We start from the raw sequence: 19,979 nt of genomic DNA, 5'->3' as shown, positions 1-19,979 counted from the left end.
AAAAATGTTTTATTATTGATGATGGAACAAATAAAAAGTATGATCAACATATGTGTGCAGTAACTCATTGCAACCAGAGATGCAGTTTCACAATACACTGCTAAAAGCTGATAGCTAGTTGCTATCGGTTGCAGCAAACAATTGCTAGTTACACCTTATTATTAAATCCTTCTTATTAAATACAGCCCCAATATGAGCCACTGAAGTGAGTACAGCAATTACAATTTCCCAGCTTCTCTTTCCCTCATTGTATCTAAGGCTAGGTACAAACTTGAGCGACGGTTTGTTCCGACATCGGAACGAATGCCCTTTAACGGGGAGTACCCGTACACAATGGAACGAGCTGATGAACGACAGAAGGATCACTGTTCCGTCCTTCATTAACTTACTACAGGTAGCGATATCTCCAAGTTTGATGAGCAGCCCATCAAACCTAGTGACCATCACAAGCAACCGCGGGAGCGTGCAATCGCACGTACACTGCATTACACTGCAATTTGTCGTTACAAAACAGCAAATCGGCCTAATATCGCTCCAGTGAGTAGCCAGCTTTAGCCCCATGTCACTCCTGGCTGAAACCTACTCCTTACTTTTTTCCTCATAAGTGGAGATTTATCAGACCTCCTAAAGACAACAAGTTGAGGTGTTGCCCATAGCAACCAGGAAGATTCTAGTTATACTTGTTTAGAATGTACAAGATGTATTATATCTAGAATCTGCAATGGGTAATACCTCTCACTCATCTTCTTTAGAAGTCTTGATAAATCTTCCCAATAATTCAATATGTTAACATGTAGTGATCCTGATTGCTTATCTGCCAGGACAGTTCTTCTGACATTCATGAACAAAGGTAAGAAAGTGTTCGGTACTTGTGTACTTTATGGACTCATTGCAGAGAGAAACCAATGAACGTTTTAAAATGGTACTTGTGTACTTTACGTACACAAGTACCAAAAGTTGTCCCCACCTAAAGAAGAAAGTTGTCCCCTCACGGGTTGCCCCCACCTAAAGAGGAAAAATTGTCCCCACCTAAAGAAGAAAGTTGTCCCCTCGCGGGTTGTCTCCACCTAAAGAAGAAAGTTGTGCGCTCGTCACGCTTCGGTGGCTCGCTACTCTCGCCACAAGGTTATATTCCTCCTTTATGCCCACTTGGATAGTAAGGAATAATGCTGGACACTGGTTGCTGACGTCAGGGTCCTCTCCGTGAAGGGGATTTAGACATTACCATGATTGATAATAATAATGAGTGTAGGACACTTGGGTTCTCTCTGCAATGAGTCCGTAAAGTGCCAAGTGTTTTACTACATATATCACAACATTTGTTTTCAAGTTTAGTTCCACAATAATCTATCATATATAAGAGCATAGGAAATATAATCGAATATATTCATATATGATATTTAAATTTAAGGTCTTGGTAGGTAAAGGCATTGGAGATATGTGCTATAAATAGATTTCCAATAATTTTACAAATAGCAAGAAATTGTGCTAATGTAGATCTGTCTTTATGTAACTACAAAACAGGAAAATGCAGAGACTTCTGTCAGGTACTCTATAATAAACCATCTGTGTGTTCCTGCCACCTATTGTCCTCTTCTGCCAGCCCGTCCAAAATGTCACCTCTTTAAGCGCCCTATTTAAGGTCTCCCTGTGATAAAAGAGCACAACCATAGCCACAGTTGCTCTTTATGTACACCATTATAGATAGCTCTGAAAATTTGCCTGGGTTGGGTACAGGATGCCAGCACTCAGGATCCTGGCAGTCAGAATCCCAACAGGTTTAGCATACCTACCGGTAAGTATCTTAACTCTACCCCTAAACCTAACCTAACCTTCCCTCCCCGCAGCCTAAACCTAACCTTCCCCCCTCCCCCGTAGACTAAACCTAACCCAACCCCCGACACCACAGCCTAAACCTAACCCAACCCCCGACTCCGCAGCCTAAACCTAACCTTCCCTCCCCGCAGCCTAAACCTAACTCCACCCCCTCTCCCCCGCAGCCTAAACCTAACCCCATCCCGACTCCGCAGCCTACACCCCACCTCCCCCGCAGCCTAAACCTAACCCCACCTCCGACTCCGCAGCCTAAACCTAACCACCCCCTCCCACGCAGCCTAACCCAACCTAACCCCACCCTCGTCTCCGCAGCCTAAACCTAACCACCCCCTCCCACGCAGCCTAAACCTAACCCCACCCCTGACTCCACAGCCTAAACCTAACCTTACCCCCAATACTTCCTGTCGGGATGCTGCTGCCAGCATTCTGACTGGAGTCAGGATTCCTCCAGTGAAGTCCATCCACGTACCCCACCTCAGCAGCATCTTCCTCTCTGTTCCTGGCAGTCTACCACTGCCAGTGGCTGGCTGCTGTATAATGTACATCTGTTATGGCTATCTGCACATTGCACTGTCTCCTGGTGGGAAATAATCAAAGCGCTAACATCAATATTATAGATGCCTAAGTGGTACAGTACAGCGGTAAATAAGATTACTGCTGTTTGTTAACAACTGAATAAAGGGCATAACCCATTTAGCGAGTGCTAAACGGGTTATGTATCATTATTAAACGGAGCCCTAACCATTTCCTACCAGCCAGGGCATTATGGGACATATACTTCCACAACATCTGGAAAGACACGTTGTACGTCTGTATGTGACACTTGGCAGCATTACTGGATATACCACACAGGATCACCCATCGTGCTACTAGGGTTACAATGTATTACTGAGTATATAGCGATACCTGTAGCGCCTGGCCTGGCAAAGTGTCCCCACCACGTGTTCCTGCTAATCCTGTAGTACCCGGAAGTCGCACTCGCACGGCATTTTGGGTTACGTCTCTCTGTATACGCGTTACTATGACAACCACTCCGGCAATGGCTGCAGCGGGGTGCAGTAAGGATACTACGAATACGATGCCCAGGAGCCTGTGGCACCAGATCTGTAAAGGTACCAGGGCACTGCCACATGATTGTACAGTACATGATCCGTCATCCTGACTGTAATAGCTTCATATTTCTCCGCTTCAGACCTGGGGAAGGATTTATACATTGCTGGGCATAGTTGCTGTTAGTGACTTGGATGAGAAAAGTTATCATTTTCACTTTTGCAAAAATTATCAGCTTTAACCACTTAACTGATGATTTAAAGAAAAAAAAATCACTTGTAAGCGGTTGATTTGTTTTATTTAATTAAGCAAAAAAAAAAAAAAAAACGAATTATTTGCCATCAGACCCCTCCAGATTCCCATTAAATGTCATTAGATATTTGAACACGACTCTCATAAATTATATATGTCCAGTTCAAAGTCCTTAAAATTAAATTCACGAACACACAATTTTATTATAGTAACCAAAATAAACATACAATTTTACAATACAATAAAAAAAAATACTCAATGGTTTAATTGATGAGTTTAAATATTTCGCTGACCTTATTTTAAGGACTTATTAAAAGTTATGTTTTAACAATGATTATGGGTCACTTATGATATATCTTTAATCACTATTAATCCGTGAGTGCCCCATTGCAGGAATACTTGGTTTTCTTTTGTGAACTGTGCCTATTTTTATTCCTGGGTGCACCTCCTCTTATTATTATTATGTATTTCTTTATGAATTGAATATTGGGGAAGGATAATTTATACATAAGGGTCTGTGCAGACCTTTTTTCTGTTTTCTTGTTAAATTATATATGTCCATCAGAATTCTCCTTCATTTACCTTTGAGACTAGACCCCAATCTTAACCCTGACTCTCACCACGCACATTCTGCAAGGATGAGGTCACGTGTGGCGCACACAGGTCCTCTCCCTGCCACCGGAACAATGATATAACACTGCCAGCCAAATGCTGTGCTGCTTAAACGTGTGCCTGAGGTTGGTAACTCCTGGTCTATGTATTTACCCTCCAAACTATCAATTCTACATACAAACAAGTTGCAAGCAATGTCTTCAAAAATAAGACACAAGTGCCTCTGCCCAAATGAGCCTACTCTCCAAGAGCATTTATATTTATTATCTGACAATGGCTCCTGTTGTATAGAGTTTTGGCCCGTCAATGCCCAATGAATGACCCCAAAACTGTGCTCTCCATATATTACTAATGTCAAATCTTAAACAGTCCAACTGCTGACAAACTACTATTCTAGAACTGCACATTGTACATCTCATCTCAAGGACCCCTTTAGTTCTGCAGTACTCATCTCCAGAGCCACAAGGCTGCTTGCAGGACCGTAACTAGGGTAGTGCCGTGCAGCCTGTGCCATGGCACAGGGCACTGCAGGGCAGGGGGCGCTGTTTGGGCCTGTCATTTTTCTATTTATTATCATTCTCACTTGTAGCTTCCTCTTATTTCATCCCCAGGATCTCCTGGCCTCCCCTATCTCTTCCCTGGCCCTTCCCCATGAAGCCATTCCCCTTTTTTGGATGCGTTATTTCCCTATTTGAAAAATGGGGGGACGCCAATGCTCTTTCTGGCACAGGGCACAAAAAAATGTAGTTACGGCTCTGGCTGCTTGCACCAAGCAGAAAGGAATGTTCAAATTCTCCTTAACTGAATATCGGGTAAAATTAGTTTTTTAGTTGAAGTACAGTATCCAGTAAGCCATTAACAATTGTGCCTATTTACTTATGAGTTGAGATATTACTGTAATTTTATCGCAGCAATAAGAAACCTCCTATCACCACTATTTACCTTTAAACTATCACCAGATCAGCTCGCTAGGGCTTCAGGCTGGCAGTGGTAAGCATACAGTTACTGCTTTGCCAGCCAGTCCTGGAAGCTTTTGTGCATGTGTGACCTGACTCTACATGTTCATGCATGTGCAATGGCATGGAAGCCATAGTTATCTGTCAGAAGCTATTACCGGCCATTGGGCTTTAGTAGTTAGTAGCTATACCTGAACAGGAAAAGAGTCATGCAACACTGATGCCCTCCACTATGGGCTATAGCTTGCTATAGGCACAAGCACATATGACTGTTTGCAGTGCGAAAGCGAAATTACACGTCTGATAAACTGAAGATGAGGCTGGCTCTTATTGGAGGAACTGGTACTTAAGCAACCATTATGAATGAAGCCATGCACAGCTAAGGTAGTAGAGGAGATTTGGGAAATATTTATTAAGACCTGTCTTTTAGTTCCTAACAATACACTGGATTTCTGCTAGGCCATGATAGTGGATTATACTAAATTCTGTTGTAGACAGATACTGCGCACACTAAACGTACTGCACACACGTGTTTATCGTGTCACCATACCCTTTAGTACATTGTATAATTTTATTCATAGTGTGCCTGCAGTGTGTGGCACATTAGGCATTTGTGTTTAGCGTTCACATCATATTTATCTACACTCCTTGAAAGGGCGACTCCCTAAAATAGTAGCAATCTCCCAGACTCCCTGAAGAGTCTAGCAATCTCTCTGACTGCACCTTACTCCATTATGTAGCTGTTATATACTTGGCAAGGGAATGGGATTGAAATGCTGGCGGCTTTGCCGGTTCAAATCCCGACAGTGGCTGGCCGAAGGGAGAAAATCCTGACAGCGGCATGTAAGTAACCTAACCCTCCCTTTCCCCCCCCTAACCATAACCCTCCCTCAGGGGCGCCTAACCCTAACCTCCCGTCATAGTGCCTGACCCTAACCTCCCCTCAGGTGTGCCTAAACCTAACCCCCCCCCTCCCCCTCTCTGCACCCTAAGCATAACCTTCCCGAGGGGGTGCCTAACCCTATCCTCCCCCCTGGTGGTGCCTACCCCAGGGCTCGACAAATCTCGGGCGCCAGGTCGCCAAGGCGACTAAGATTTTAGTCCTGGCGACCGGGATTTCCAAGCCCCACCCCCCCGCCGCCGCCGGGAAGCTCCTGCTGGGCGCGCGCTGAAATGTTACCGGCAGACGCCCGACTCCCCGCAACGGCAGCCGGAGCTCACTCCTGAGCTCCGACGTACGGCTCCCCCCACGGGCATTATGGGAGAGACCTCCATGACGTCTCTCCCATAGTTCCGAAGAGCGGCAGATGGCAGCGGACGCAGGATCCTGGCCTAAGGTAAGTATTCTGTTTGTTTTTTTGTGTGTGTGTGCGGGGCACACTTAGAGGGGGCTTACTACAGGGGGCACTAATACAGGGGCTTAGTACAGGGGGCACTAATACAGGGGCTTACTACAGGGGGCACTAATACAGGGGCTTAGTACAGGGGGCACTAATACAGGGGCTTAGTACAGGGGGCACTATTTCAGGGGGCTTACTACTGGGGGCACTATTTGAAGGGGCTTACTACTGGGGGCACTATATCAAGGGGCTTACTACTGGGGGCACTATATCAAGGGGCTTACTACAGGAGGAACTATTACAGAGGGCTTACTACTAGGGGCACTATTACAGAGGGCTTACTACTGGGGGCACTATTTCAAGGGGCTTACTACTGGGGGCACTATTACAGAGGGCTTACTACTGGGGGCGCTATTTCAAGGGGCTTACTACTGAGGGCACTATTACAGAGGGCTTACTACTGGGGGCACTATTTCAAGGGGCTTACTACTGGGGGCACTTTTACAAGGGGCTTACTACTGGGGGCACTTTTACAAGGGGCTTACTACTGGGGGCACTATTACAGGGGGCCTGAGGTTAAAAGAGGGCACAAAACCTAAATTCTTAGGGACTGCAGCGCCAAACGCTATTTGATGTACATGGGCCAGTCCATAGAAAATGAAAGTGTTTCCTATACTGGTGAAGAGATATGTGGCAACACTAGTATTTCTGCAAATGCTAATACTGAAGTTAGCTACTGTTGGAAACAAATGCGCGTGAATAGCAGTATTTCAAGAGAAAGTTTAAAAGGTTGTTATGACTCAATAATAATATACATTTTTGTACACATACTTTAGTACATTTACTACTGTAACACGACCGGATTAGGGGTCCCTCTCCTGGGATAGATGGACTCCCTCTTCACACACACAGCAGCCGGAAAAATAGTACACCAGTCTGGGGTCTCGTACTAGCTGGTCAGTACCAGTCTTTATTGTGCAACACAAAAGGAAAACAAAACATAGAAATAAACGCTAGCCTGTCTGGGCGCTAACTAGACAAGAGGTTCCCTCTCTAAAGAAATAGTGGGGCCTACTGCCTCCACCATTAACACAAGCGTATGCACAAGACTTATAGGTAGTTTCACCAAGTATCTGAGCCAGCCAGTCTGCTTTCTCTCCCAGGTATGAGACACTAGCTTAAAATCACACACAGCCTATATCAGCCAGTTCCAGGTGCAGACCCTAATGAATCTGCTAACAGGCCAAAAGGCCAAAACCTGGAGAGTCCCTCTCCTCACATCCACACCCCCAGGTCCCAAACCGGCTTTTCAAAAAACCGACACTCAAATCTGCTTCACTGCAGTCTTTCTCCTGGGGGTTTTTAGAACACATAGGTCAAAAACCTAGGACAAATGTATCTACCACTGACCACTTTACCAGTGTCCCCATCACACTACTAATATGTATGTAACACCCCTTTACTTGGGTATCCTAGGTAATGGGCTGTATTTAAAGATGCTGGACCTCTTTCAGACCCGGTCGCAAGCGTTGAGCGCTCGCAACCGGGTCGATGTTTAGGCCCTGCACATGCGCAGTGGCCGCACTGCGCGTGCGTAAGTCCCGGAGCGAGAGAGAAATTCTCTCGCTCCGGACCTCACTACAAAAGGGGCGGCTGTCGATGTTGATCGACAGCTCGACCCATTTTGTAGGCGTGGCTGTGGGGGGGTGGTTTCACAAACGGAGGCGTTCCTTAAGGAACGCCTGCCGTTTTGTGGGCGGCCGCACTGACATCAGCGGTGATGTCAGTGGGGAGCTTCCTGCTTGATCAGAGCAGGAAGCTCCCTGGGGATTGCGGTTGCCGACACCCAACCTTAGGGTCTCGTCGCAAGCCCCAATGGTCGCGATGGTCTTGACCATCGCGACCATCAACCTGGTCGGTCGCTAAAGCTGTGGGTGGTAACTCACTGCTTAGCTAGCGACCAGGAGGCCGCACTTGAAAAGTCAAGCGCCCGCCCTCATTCAGAGTGAGCGCTCGCTTCTTGCGACCGCCTCTGAATGAGGGCCACTCTCTTTGCAATGCTTCACACCATGCGGTTCTCTTAATTTCAGTGCTTCCACCCGAATCTTCATAGAAAGTGCTCTTCTGGGGAGTGTTCAGGGTCAGGAACACCAGGGGGAGACTCGGGGAACACCCTGCCCAACATGTACTTAGACCACCAACACCACAGTAATGTATCACACAGATATGTTGCAAAAGCCACCCTGGCACATTTATTAATGGGTTTGGTGTTGCTATTGCTTTTTGTGGTTTTATATGAAAAATATTTGGTAAGACAAACAAATATAACCATATACAAAATAGGCATATAAAGATAAATTGTACAGTCAGTTGTGTATCCAAACATCTAAAGGGCATATACAGCGTTAATCAAAAACAAACATAACACATTGTCTTTTCTGTCTTTCGGTTATAAAACCTTCCTTCCAAGTACAAATAATACACAGGTCTATGCAATCACTGACTGGGTAATAACTACATCAAAAGCGGCATAACACAGGAACATCACACATACCACACTCAGCATTAGACGGTATGCAGTCGGGAAGCCGGCGGACCTAATCCCGACAGCCGGCTTCCCGACTGCTTTATTCCGGCGAGGGTTAAATGACAGAATGTCTAAATCTAGACGCCTGTAATTTTACCGGCGCCCGGCATCCCGATCGAAGTGATGCTTGGCGCGGACAGCCACGGGGTGGGGGGGGGGAGGGTTAGGTTTAGGGCTCCCGGGGGGGACTTAAGTTTAGGCACCCCCCCAGGAGGTTAGGGTTAGGCTAGGGGGAGGGAGGGTTAGGGTTAGGCACCCCCGGGGGGGACTTAGGTGTAGGCAGCGGGGAAGGGGGGGTTTGGTTTTAGCACTTAGAGGGGGGATTAGGGTTAGGCACTCCAAAGGGAGGTTTAGGGGAGGGAATTAGGTTAGTTAGACGATTGGGATTTCCACTGCTGCCGGCCTGCTGGTGCCGGGATTCCAACCGCCGGACATACCGTTTCCTCATTAGACCCCACTATCTATAGTGCACTGATGAGTTGGAGCTCATTATCTTCTGCATGCTGTATACTTGGAGAAAGCTGTACCTTAAGGATTTCCACTTGAATGTCAAACACATGAACAAATAACTTTATCAAAGTTCCTCCTTCTTGTCACTTCCAACAAAACTTGGACTTGTAGTTCCACAAACTGATTGGTGATGAAATCACACCTTTCTACTTAGGTAATGACTCTGGGCCTGATTCAGACACGCTCGCGAGCGGGTCGATGTTTCGCCACTGCGCTTGCACATGCTGGTGCCGGCTCCGACGTGCGCATGCACGAGACCCGGCTAGCGTCCGGGTCTTGCACCAAAAAGGGGCTGTCGATGTTGATCGACAGCTTGCTCCGTTTTGGAGGCAGGCAGGGGGGGTGGCTGGCCAAACGGAGGCGTTCCCAACGGAACGCCTGCCGTTTGGGAGCGGCCCCACTGACATCACAAGTGATGTCAGTGGTGAGCTTCCGGCTCTATTAAGAGCCAGAAGCTCACTGGGGCTTACGGGAACGAGACCCTACCGCAAGGGTCTCGTCGCAAGCCCCGATGGTCGAGACCATCGCGACCATCACCTGGCCGCTCGCAATAGCTGTGGGTGGTCACCCACAGCTATGCGAGCGGCCAGGAGGCCGCACAAGAAAAAAAAAACAAAAACGGCCCTGATTCAGAGTGAGCGCTCTGTCAGAACGTCCGGCTCTGAATCAGGCCCACTGTCTTTAGTGCTAAACACATGCACATAATACAATATTTCTTCAGGGCTAGGCCCACAGCTTTCCCTATAGGGTCTTCGCTCTACTAGCAATCTCAGTCTTTATCAGGAAACATAACACTGTAAATAGCTGCCACTCAGGGTACTGATGTCACATGTCTACACAGTGTGTGTCTCTCTCTGCAAACTCTCTTCAGTGGATCCAAAGTGATGTTTTGAAATGCTTTATCCTCTTTAGGCTTCCTGGTCCATCAGACTGGAACTCTCCCCTTCAGCTGGGGTCTGTGCCTGTGACTCTCCTCACCGTCCTCTCCAGTCATTGCCGCTGCTTCCTCCCTCTCTCCTTCTCTCCTTCTCTGGACAAAAGCATTCCATTCCTTGCTTCCCCCACTCCACGCACAGTCTTCCCCGCCCCTGACAGCCTCTGCGTGTCCCTTTGAGCACTGTCTTACTCCAAGGCAGTCTGGGTGATGTAGTTTCTGCATAGTTTCACTGTGATCCTTTTTACTTGCGCTGCCGGCCACCGGCGCCAGCGCTACATATATAAAATAATTAACTGTATGACTTACGTTCATGCTACATCAGACAATGAAATGCACATGTCCCTTTCCGTCACACTGGATGTCCCACTCCGTCACCAAAACACTTGTTTGTTTTTGTTAACAAAGAACAAATGCACCAATATTTAGATTACTGTATTTTTACACCATTGGGTCTGCTTACCCTGCACAGGAAACATCAGAGCCCAGCCCGGTCTGATTTCACAGAAGTTTAATGTTATGTTACCTTGGAAGGATTTTGTATTTTGTCTGAGTCCCGTTCCGTCACAAGTACATTGTATTTATTTTTATTTGCAACAATTACTATCTTTTTTTTAACTTTTATTTTACTAAAATAAACTATAAACTTTAACTAATTTATGATAAATAAAGTTCTAGATTCATTATTCAACCTTATTCATTGAATGGGATTTAATTTTAAATATACTCAAATGTCCCATTCCGTCATATGGAATGGCCCACAAACTGCGCCGGCCAACTAGGTAACAACAGACGCCAAGGTAAATCCCCCCTGACCTCCAGGAGGACACGTCGCCTGGTGCTGCACACGCGCCATAGCAATGAATGGCGCCGCTGCTGTGTCATTATTTGCGACGCTGCGTCCACGTGGGCGGCTGGCCCTTCTGCATCCTGCTGCCGCAGATACCTAAGAGGAACAGGAGGAGACATACCTGCAAGTACAGTCAGCAAGCCTCACCGTCCGCTCCGCTGCACATCAGCACTATTGTCTGGGACTGCAGACCCTTTCCCCTCCCCCCCTCCCTGAGACAGCTTCAGGTATTGGCACACACTTGGGAGGAATATATGGGTGAGGGGGCTATGGGGGGGAGGCTCTGAGACATTAGTGTACCGGGCCCCAGCATTTCTGTTGCCGCCTTGTACCGGTGTGTTTTCATCAACAAGGTGATCTTACCGAGCAACAGCTGCTGCTTTGGGGCTCGTTTACAATTGGATATAAGACAACTTTATAACACGCCTCTTAGGCAGAACAGTACAGGTCCATTTTATTGCTGTGCCCATAGATGTTGCTTTCACAATCTCCCTGCAATGCTTTTTCAAAAGTGGCCAAGTATGGTTCACATTTAGGTGCTAATTCTGAGTTGGGAGCTAAGCAAAAAAAGAGAAAGTAATGCGAACCATAAGTCTGTGGCCCCGATTCCAAGTTCTTCATATCCGATGATTGGTGATTAAAAAATCAGATCCACGAACATCAATGATTGTCAGTATGTTGGTGGATCGGGGAAAAACATCATGTTAAAAATCCTCTACTCACCATCTCTATCACTTTTTTTGATGGAATCAGTGAATTGAGGATTTCCAACATGGAATTTGGAAGTTGGATTTCCCCGATTCTCCAAACCTGGCGTTTGCAGAATGGGGAATTAGGGCAATACATTGCAGATGCATAGGCTTCATAACTGTACATCTTGGTAAAACCATTTTGCACTGAAGATGGGGTAGATTTAAAATGTTTAAAGAGATTTGGATGTGAGAGGGTGTGTCCAAACTCAAATCTGAATTGCAGTGTAAAAATAAAGCTGTCCAGCATAGGGATGGCCACCGGAGAGGCCTCCATCGATGGTGGCAGTGACACGAACCATCAACTGTAAAAATCTATGCCATTACGTACCATTGATGGTTTTGCCCATTAAAAGGTTTGCACATGCAGGGACGGCCTGCAGTTTCATTTGAACATACACGGCAGCCGGGCAGTTCTGACTTCTAACATGGAGCCGGGCATGAGTCTCGGGCGGCATTCCTGGCACACTATGGACCTCATTCAGAGTCGGTCGAAGCGGCCGCACGGTCGTACGGGAAAAGGGGCCGGATATGTAAATGATTCCCTCGCAAGTTGCGTCCCTAGGTTCGGATCGGTAGCTGGCCGACCAAGGGGAGGAAGCGGTCGGAATACCAATAATATGCCCCCTTCATTACACGTCATCTCCGGGCATATAAGGATTAATCGAGACCATCGAGAACCATCGGAACTGGTCGTAGAGCTTAAGGTTGACTATACCCTCTCTTAAGCTCTACGATCATGTCAGTGTAAAAACCACCCATGTCACATGTGCCATGACGCTACTTTGTTAATTATGCACTCCCATAAACCGTACTGTATTTCCCATAAAACGCTGTTAGGCACGCCTGCGTTCGGATCTCCACTCCCCCGTTTTCAAGCAACTTCCCCTGTTACCACCCACAAACGCCTCCATCTGTCACTCAAACTACCGACCTGGCTGTGTTCAAGGAGAGAGAAATTTCTGATCGTAGCGGCTAGTTTGCGCACGCGCATTGTGACCTTTACGCATGCGCAGTATAGCGAACATCGGTGGTGTACGACCGTGCGGCCGCTTCGACCGACTCTGAATGAGGTCCTATATGTGTGTAAGAACAGGGGTCAGGGGATGTGTCGGGCTGCTGACTGCCAGCTGAGGCTGTCAAGTCCACTATAGAACATAGCGGACCATCGGCATCCTGAAATACTGTATGTGTGTTAAATACATACAGTGTGTCTTCCAATGGCCCGACTTGCTCTATAGCTGACTTGACAGGTTCAACTATCAGTCAGCAGCCCTGCAACACCCCCGGCTTTTACGCACAGTGCAGCACTGTGTAAGGGGAAAGGGAGAAGAAAAAAAGCCATTGGGACCACGGCTACCATCGATGGCGGGAAACCATTTAATTCTCTGCCATTGCTCTTAAAACTACATAACATCGGCTGGTGACCATCGATGGTTTCTAATCATCGACGGTTGATGGCCATCCCTAGTTCAGCTTCTGTGGGCTATATGCAAAAGCAGCCAGTATTTACCCTGCATGCAGATACAATAAATGTATTTGCACCCTTTGCATTGCAACCTGGCTTGTTACACTAACAAAGTTACTTGCTTTTATTTGCTTTGCTCCCAACTCAGAAGCAGCCCCTTAGTGTGCAGTGCGTGTATGAAACTGTGGAAAACATATATCAGGATTGCAAGTGTAACTGTTGTGTCTGTGTCTGCTACATATACTACACAGAGCTTGGTCCAGTGCTGTCACAGCTGCAGGATGCTACCTCTCCCAGTCCTCTCAGACAGTGCAGCTGCAGGATGCTACCTCTCCCAGTCCTCTCAGACAGTGCAGCTGCAGGGCTGGGAACAACTCGCTGCTTGTGCTGGACAATAAAGTGTTTATTTTCTCATTGTGTTTCTCTCGCCGTAAACCAGTGTTATCCAGCCTCTAACAGAATAGGATCTGGCTGTTATACAATAGTAATTACATGCTGGAAGACACTGCTCAGCCATCTTTACAGATTACACATTCACCACATATCTGCTGCTGTGTACAAGGAGCTGTTCCCCCAAATGCTATATGAATTGTGACATTAAAGAGAGGTTATAGGGGATAGAGAGCTAAAATGAGGCATGGAGTGCGGTATTAGAAATGGTCAGATGGAAATAATAGTTTAATATCAATTCATTGCTTACATGAGGCTGGGGCAGTGTTTTGTATGCGAGTTAATATTAATAAGAATGCAGGTTATCAGATCATTAGCATTAGTGACATCACTGATTTATGTAATTTGGGAATCATGGCCATTACCAATAAGATGCAGACAAATGTATAACTCATACTTGTGTACTTTTTATGACTCCCCCTTTTTCTTTATTGAAGCCCGAGGTGCGTGCTCCAATTACCCATTGCAAAAACTGTGCTGGGACCTAGGGACTTTGGACCCTGTCCAAAAAGAGTAGGGCCCCTTTCTCTCACTCCGCACAGAGCCAAAAAGCCCCATTGAGGGGAAAAGGCAATCTTCAGGTCTCCCTTCGTTAAAGCTAGGGGGGGCACCTTTAAATCCTCAACCCCCGGAGCCAAAAGGCCCCTTAGGGGGCAAGGGTCTTCGGGCTTCCCTCCGTTGCTAGGCTCAGGGTAGTGAAAAGTGTAAAATAGTGCAATGAATAAATAAATAGTCCCATAAGGCCCCAGCCTTTCAGCCAGGAATATACAAATTATCCTTGCCCCAGCCAGAAGCCTGGGGGAAAAAAAATAGTGCTATCTGAAAACAATGGCCCTCATTCAGAGGCAGTCGCAAGAAGCGAGCGCTCGTTCTGAATGAGGGCGGCTGCTTCTATTTTTTTAGTGCGGCCTCTTGGTCGCTAGCTAAGCTGTGGGTTACCACCCACAGCTTAGCGACCGACCAGGTTGATTGTCGCGATGGTCAAGACCATCGCGACCATCGGGGCTTGCGACGAGACCCTAAGGTTGGGTCTCGGCAGCCGCAAGCCCCAGGGAGCTTCCTGCTCTGATCGAGCAGGAAGCTCCCCACTGACATCACTGCTGATGTCAGTGCAGCTGCCCACAAAACGGCAGGCATTCCGTCAGGAACGCCTCCGTTTGTGTAGCCACCCCCCGCCCCGCCTACAAAACGGGCCGAGCTGTCGATCAACATCGACAGCTGCCCCTTTTATAGTGAGCTCCGGAGTGACTGAGTTTCTCTCTCGCTCCGGGGCTTGCGCACGCGCAGTGCGGCCGCTGCGCGTGCGCAGGGCCTTAACATCGACCCGGTTGTGAGCGCTCATCGCTTGCGACCGGCTCTGAATGAGACCCTATGAGTGCTCAGTGCAAAGTGCCATACTAGTGCAAAGGTGCGATCCACCCCCAGTGTCATTTCAGGCAGCACCAGGTGCACTCCCATCTGGTATCTGAGAGGCAAATGTGGGAAGTGTGGTTGCACAGTTTGCTCCATCGCCTGCTACAAAAGGCCATGATTTACAGCCATTTTGTTCTTGATGGAATTCACCAGGAGATCGCATGTGATACTGGAGGGTGGGCTACTCTTCCAGGAGTCTGAAATATTGGAATCTCTCAGAGAAAACAAGTATGGTATAAACTGTGCAATTTTGCCTGGTTCATGAGTTTTATGGTGCGTACACACGGTACGATTAAAATGCACGATATGAATGATAACGATATCGATCATATTGTTATAGTTCATATCGTACATTTTTCAGTGCCTCCAACCCACCAACGACCTGCGATGCGCGGGTACGTATGGACGATAAAGATACCGTCCATCGACCGTGCATGCAGGCCAACCTGGTTAATATCGACCAGGTTACTATAGGGACCCACGATTGTTGTTCGCGGGTCGCTGGCCGTCGGTGGTGTACTGGATCGATATCGATCATCCAGCACACCCAGGAGATCGTTCAGTTATCGCTGACGGTCGTCCCGTGTGTATGCACCATTACTCTGATGTGTACAGACATACAAACATGTCTCCTATCATCAAGGTTACCTTATGCAGTGTTTCTCACTTGCATGGACTGAATTAGTCTGGAATTCATTAATTAATTGACTTGCTATTCCATATATTAGTCTTTACAGTGAAATCAGGTTAATTCAGTCACCAAGTAAGTTGTAAATACTGCACCAGACAAAGGTCTGTCTAGTTGTGTTGCATGTAGATGCTTTCTACCCACCTTATGCCCTTCCCAAACCTCATCCAGTCCCAGTGGCAGACATTTACACAAAAAAAGTATAACAAAATATACACATGCATGATTTTCAAATAAGGGTTAATTCACTATAAGAAACTCTACTCCAATCCTGTTAATTACCCTTGCCCACACAGGGTAATTATCATAAATAGTAGATCCAGTGCTACCAGCACCCCATAGAGGAATAACACTTAAGGGGCCTATCCATTAGCAGATGTTTTTCTGAACAATGAAAGACAAAAGATATCTACTGAAAATTCCGGTGGCTGAGCTGAAAGATATCGGTCATGTACATGACAGATTTTGGCAAACGATGAACGATATCACATGACATCATTCAGGGAGTGAATCTTTTCTCTGCAGCGCTCTGTAGCTGCTGCTAATATCTTTCGTCATTCGTCGTTTACCGCATATAAACTGCCCGATATTTCTATTATCTGGCAGCGATATGCGATAATTGACCAACATGTTGGAGAGATGAAAGATTCAATTTATCGGCCGCGGGAGTGCGCATCTGTCATCGTTCAGGGCCTAGCCATAGCAGATAAATTGAACGATATATCGTTCAGTCATTCAATTTATCTGCTAATGGATAGGCCCCTGTAGGTGTGGTCTAGCTTTCCTATGGTGGGGGAGTTGCTAATGGTCTCCTTCTTATATTGCAAATCAGCAAAGGCTTTTCAGCACTGAGGCTGCTTACTAATTTGGTATGGGACAGCAAGCTGCTTGTTTTTTTTGTTATTGATGCATTCTTTTGAGCCGGGTATTTTTTATTTTTTTGTTTTTTAAAGCATAGAACCAGTCCGATCTCCGCAAGCTGAGATTGTGTACAACTCATGTGCTTCTGCAGAGCAGAAATGCCCTAGCATGGCAAGGAATGTCCCTGAGTATGCAAATTCTCATTACAATAATCTTGCTCCTTAAAACTGAAGTGCTCCTATATGCTGTACTTCACTAGGGACGCCTTTACCCTTACCAACTCTACCCCTTCCTCTGTGTAAATGGCTGCTCCCCCAAACTATGCACCTTGATGGAAGTCTAAACCTATTTGCGCAGTCTAGAGGCATAGCACGTGGTATAATGCAATATGTTGTCGAGGGTAACCTGTGTCTCTACAGGTACAGTGTCTTGCCTCCTAGAGGGGGCAGCTAATGTGTGTCGTGGCTGCAAGACAATTTGAGAGGCTGCAGTGGCTGAAGTCTGTCCCCCTATCTCATTGTCTACCAAAGCTTAAGGGTATACATTGTATATTTCACTATTGGGTTATGCTAAATTACTTTAACACTTGTGTTACAATATAATCCATCAAAACGTGTCCCATTTGCCAACTTGGTATCTAGATAATGAGCCAAATAGCCAAGGTAGGACTAACCAGCATTTCATGGACAGTATTGTTCTATGATTAGTTCTCGTTTGTCATATTGGCATTTTGTCTTTATGTTTAGAATATGAGCTGGAACAACCATCCTTACCTGTGAGGATTAAATCAAGAGGAAAATCAACATTATGTGTGAGTACAAACAAGTACTTTAGTATGAAGACAAGTATGATGAAGGATTTAACGCTGGTAGAAGATGTTGGCTCTAAATCCCTCGTACTATGGTCTGGGACACAGCTTCTCTTTTGATGTGCTTATAAAAGATAACAACATATTTTTGGTTTTGGAAAATTCTGACTCATAAAGGAAGTTCCTTTCTACACTTCAGTTTGTTTTTCTCTGTATGTGAAAAGCAGAAAGTCCAAATATACTGATACTGGTATTATAATCTGCTAAACACACAGGGTCCATAACTAGAATACTGTTGCTTTGTAATATTGCCTTTAATGATTGTTTAATATGTGTGTATGTGTGTATTAGTTTAAAAAAAAAATCTTTATTTTTAAACTTTGAAAAGTCAGGGTATAAAGACAAACTACATAACAATATCACATTGGTAAAGTATAAAGGGTAATAGACAATTTTTTCGTTTTGATGGGAGCAGATCGGATAATATCCAATATACAATCCCATTTACCAACATATACAAGTGAACTTCAAAAAATTAAGACATATTCAAAAAAACTTATGTAAAAAGGGGGGGGGGGATAAGACAAAGGAAGAAGGGGGAAGGAAAGTACAGGTTTGGAAAACAAATACCGAGGTGAAATATAAGACTGTAAATATTCAACTCTCAGATAAAACTTATATGAGGGAGATGACTTAAACTCCATCCAATTAAACCAAATTGCGACAAAATCGGAGTATTTCTCTAGGGCTGTATAAAATATATCCTCCATATTCATATAAAAGAGTAGAGAAACTATTCCCAACCACAGCTGAATAGTGGCCAGCAGCTCTCCTAGAGGTCCGCCAACACCCAAAAAGCCTCAAAGGTGAATAGATAAGTAAATGATAGCGCCAATATGCCTCTACCGGACCCAAGAGACACACCAATGCAGATATAAATATAATAATGTATTTATTGCTATAAAAGGACAATTACTTTAAAATTCCTTTCTCATTAGATTATATTCTTAAATAGAGATATTATAACAATCCTATACTTACCGTATATACTCGAGTATAAGTTGACCCGAATATAAGCCAAGGTACCTAATTTTACCACAAAAAACTGGGAAAACTTGTAGACTCGAGTATAAGCCTAGGGTGGGAAATGCAGCAGCTACTGGTAGTAATCCCTCCCCTGGTACTGCCCCCAGTAGTAATATTCCCCCTCTGGTAGTGCCCCCAGTAGTAATACCCCCCTGGTAGTGCCCCAGTAGCAATATCCCCCCTGGTAGTGTCCACAGTAGCAATATCCCCCCCTGGTAGTGCCCCCAGTATTAATCCCCCCCTGGTACTGCCCCCAGTAGTAATATTCCCTCTCTGGTAGTGCCCCCAGTAGTAATACCCCCCTGGTAGTGCCCCCAGTAGGAATACCCCCCCCCTGGTAGTGCCCCCAGTAGCAATATCCCCCCCTGGTAGTGCCCCAGTATTAATCCCCCCCTGGTAGTGCCCCCGGTAGTAATCCCCCCCTGGTACTGCCCCCAGTAGTAGCCCCCCAGTAGAGAGAGATGTAATAAAAATAACCACTTACCTGAAACCCCCGCTTCTGGTCCCGAAGCTGCTACTGGCTCCTCCGGCTGCTTTGCATTATGGGAGAGACGTCATCATGACGACGTCTCTTCCATTACCCACTGCGGGAACCGGAAGACAGACTCTCATCGGCTGCTGATTACAACAAACACACAGCTGCCGGCTCCGGCGGCTGTGTGTTTGGCACTGTGTAGTGCTGACCGAATTCCGTCCGGTCAGCGCTACACACGCGGTGTCACAGTGACACAGTCTGCACCGTGGCCCGCATGGTACGCTACTCAGCTGCGTACCATGCGGGCATGACTCGAGTATAAGCCGAGGGGGGCTTTTTCAGCACAAAAAATGTGCTAAAAAACTCCGCTTATACTCGAGTATATACGGTACATAGATTTACAGTGCATCCGGAAAGTATTCACTTTTTCCACATTTTGTTATGTTACAGCCTTATTCCAAAATGGAATAGATTAATTTTTGTCCTCAAAATTCTACACACAATACCCCATAATGACGTGTAAAAAGTTTTTATGTGATTTTTGCAAATTTAATAAAAAACAAACAAACTAAGAAATCACATGTACATAAGTATTCACGGCCTTTGCTCAATACTTTGTTGATGCACCTTTGGCAGCAATTACAGCATCAAGTCTTTTTGAATATGATGCCACAAGCTTGGCACACCTATCTTTTGGCAGTTTCCCCCATTCCTCTTTGCAGCACCTCTCAAGCTCCATCAGGTTGGATGGGAAGTGTCGGGGCACAGCCATTTTCAGATCTCTCCAGAGACCCACAGCTATACGAGCGTCCAGGAGGATGCTCCATAGTAATGGAGGTGGGCCCTGATTCAGAGCGAGCGCTCTGGTCAGAGCGTCCGGCTCTGAATCAGGGCCATAGTAAATGAACAACTTTAGTAAACGATTTTAGTTCATTTTTTCAAGGTAGAAAATCGTTTACTAAAATCGTTCATTAACTCAATCGTTGTGTGTGTATGCAGCTTAAGTGTTTTTTTTTTTTTATTAAATTTGCAAAAATTTAGTGGGTGGAGGCGG

The 19,979-nt window shown here is 46.0% G+C and overlaps 1 protein-coding gene across 2 annotated transcripts in view; it reads left to right on the top strand.

Annotated features, from left to right (window-relative positions):
* Positions 1–2,873: 2,873 nt before the first annotated feature.
* The window catches only part of IQCK (IQ motif containing K), a 163,837-nt gene continuing 146,731 nt past the window's right edge, over positions 2,874–19,979 (top strand). For both annotated transcript variants that reach the window (XM_088451934.1, XM_088451935.1), the window contains exons 1-2: positions 2,874–2,948; positions 17,303–17,367. In XM_088451934.1, the coding sequence (XP_088308060.1) occupies positions 2,876–2,948; positions 17,303–17,367 (138 nt within the window). In that variant the 5' untranslated portion in view covers positions 2,874–2,875. The remainder of the gene's footprint in view (positions 2,949–17,302; positions 17,368–19,979) is intronic.

This window comes from Taudactylus pleione, unplaced genomic scaffold (assembly GCF_031769625.1).
Source record: "Taudactylus pleione unplaced genomic scaffold, aTauple2 ptg000032l, whole genome shotgun sequence".
Taxonomy (NCBI): Eukaryota; Metazoa; Chordata; class Amphibia; order Anura; family Myobatrachidae; genus Taudactylus; species Taudactylus pleione.
Note: the sequence above shows the minus strand (reverse complement) of the source record. Positions and strands in the feature narration are given on the sequence as shown.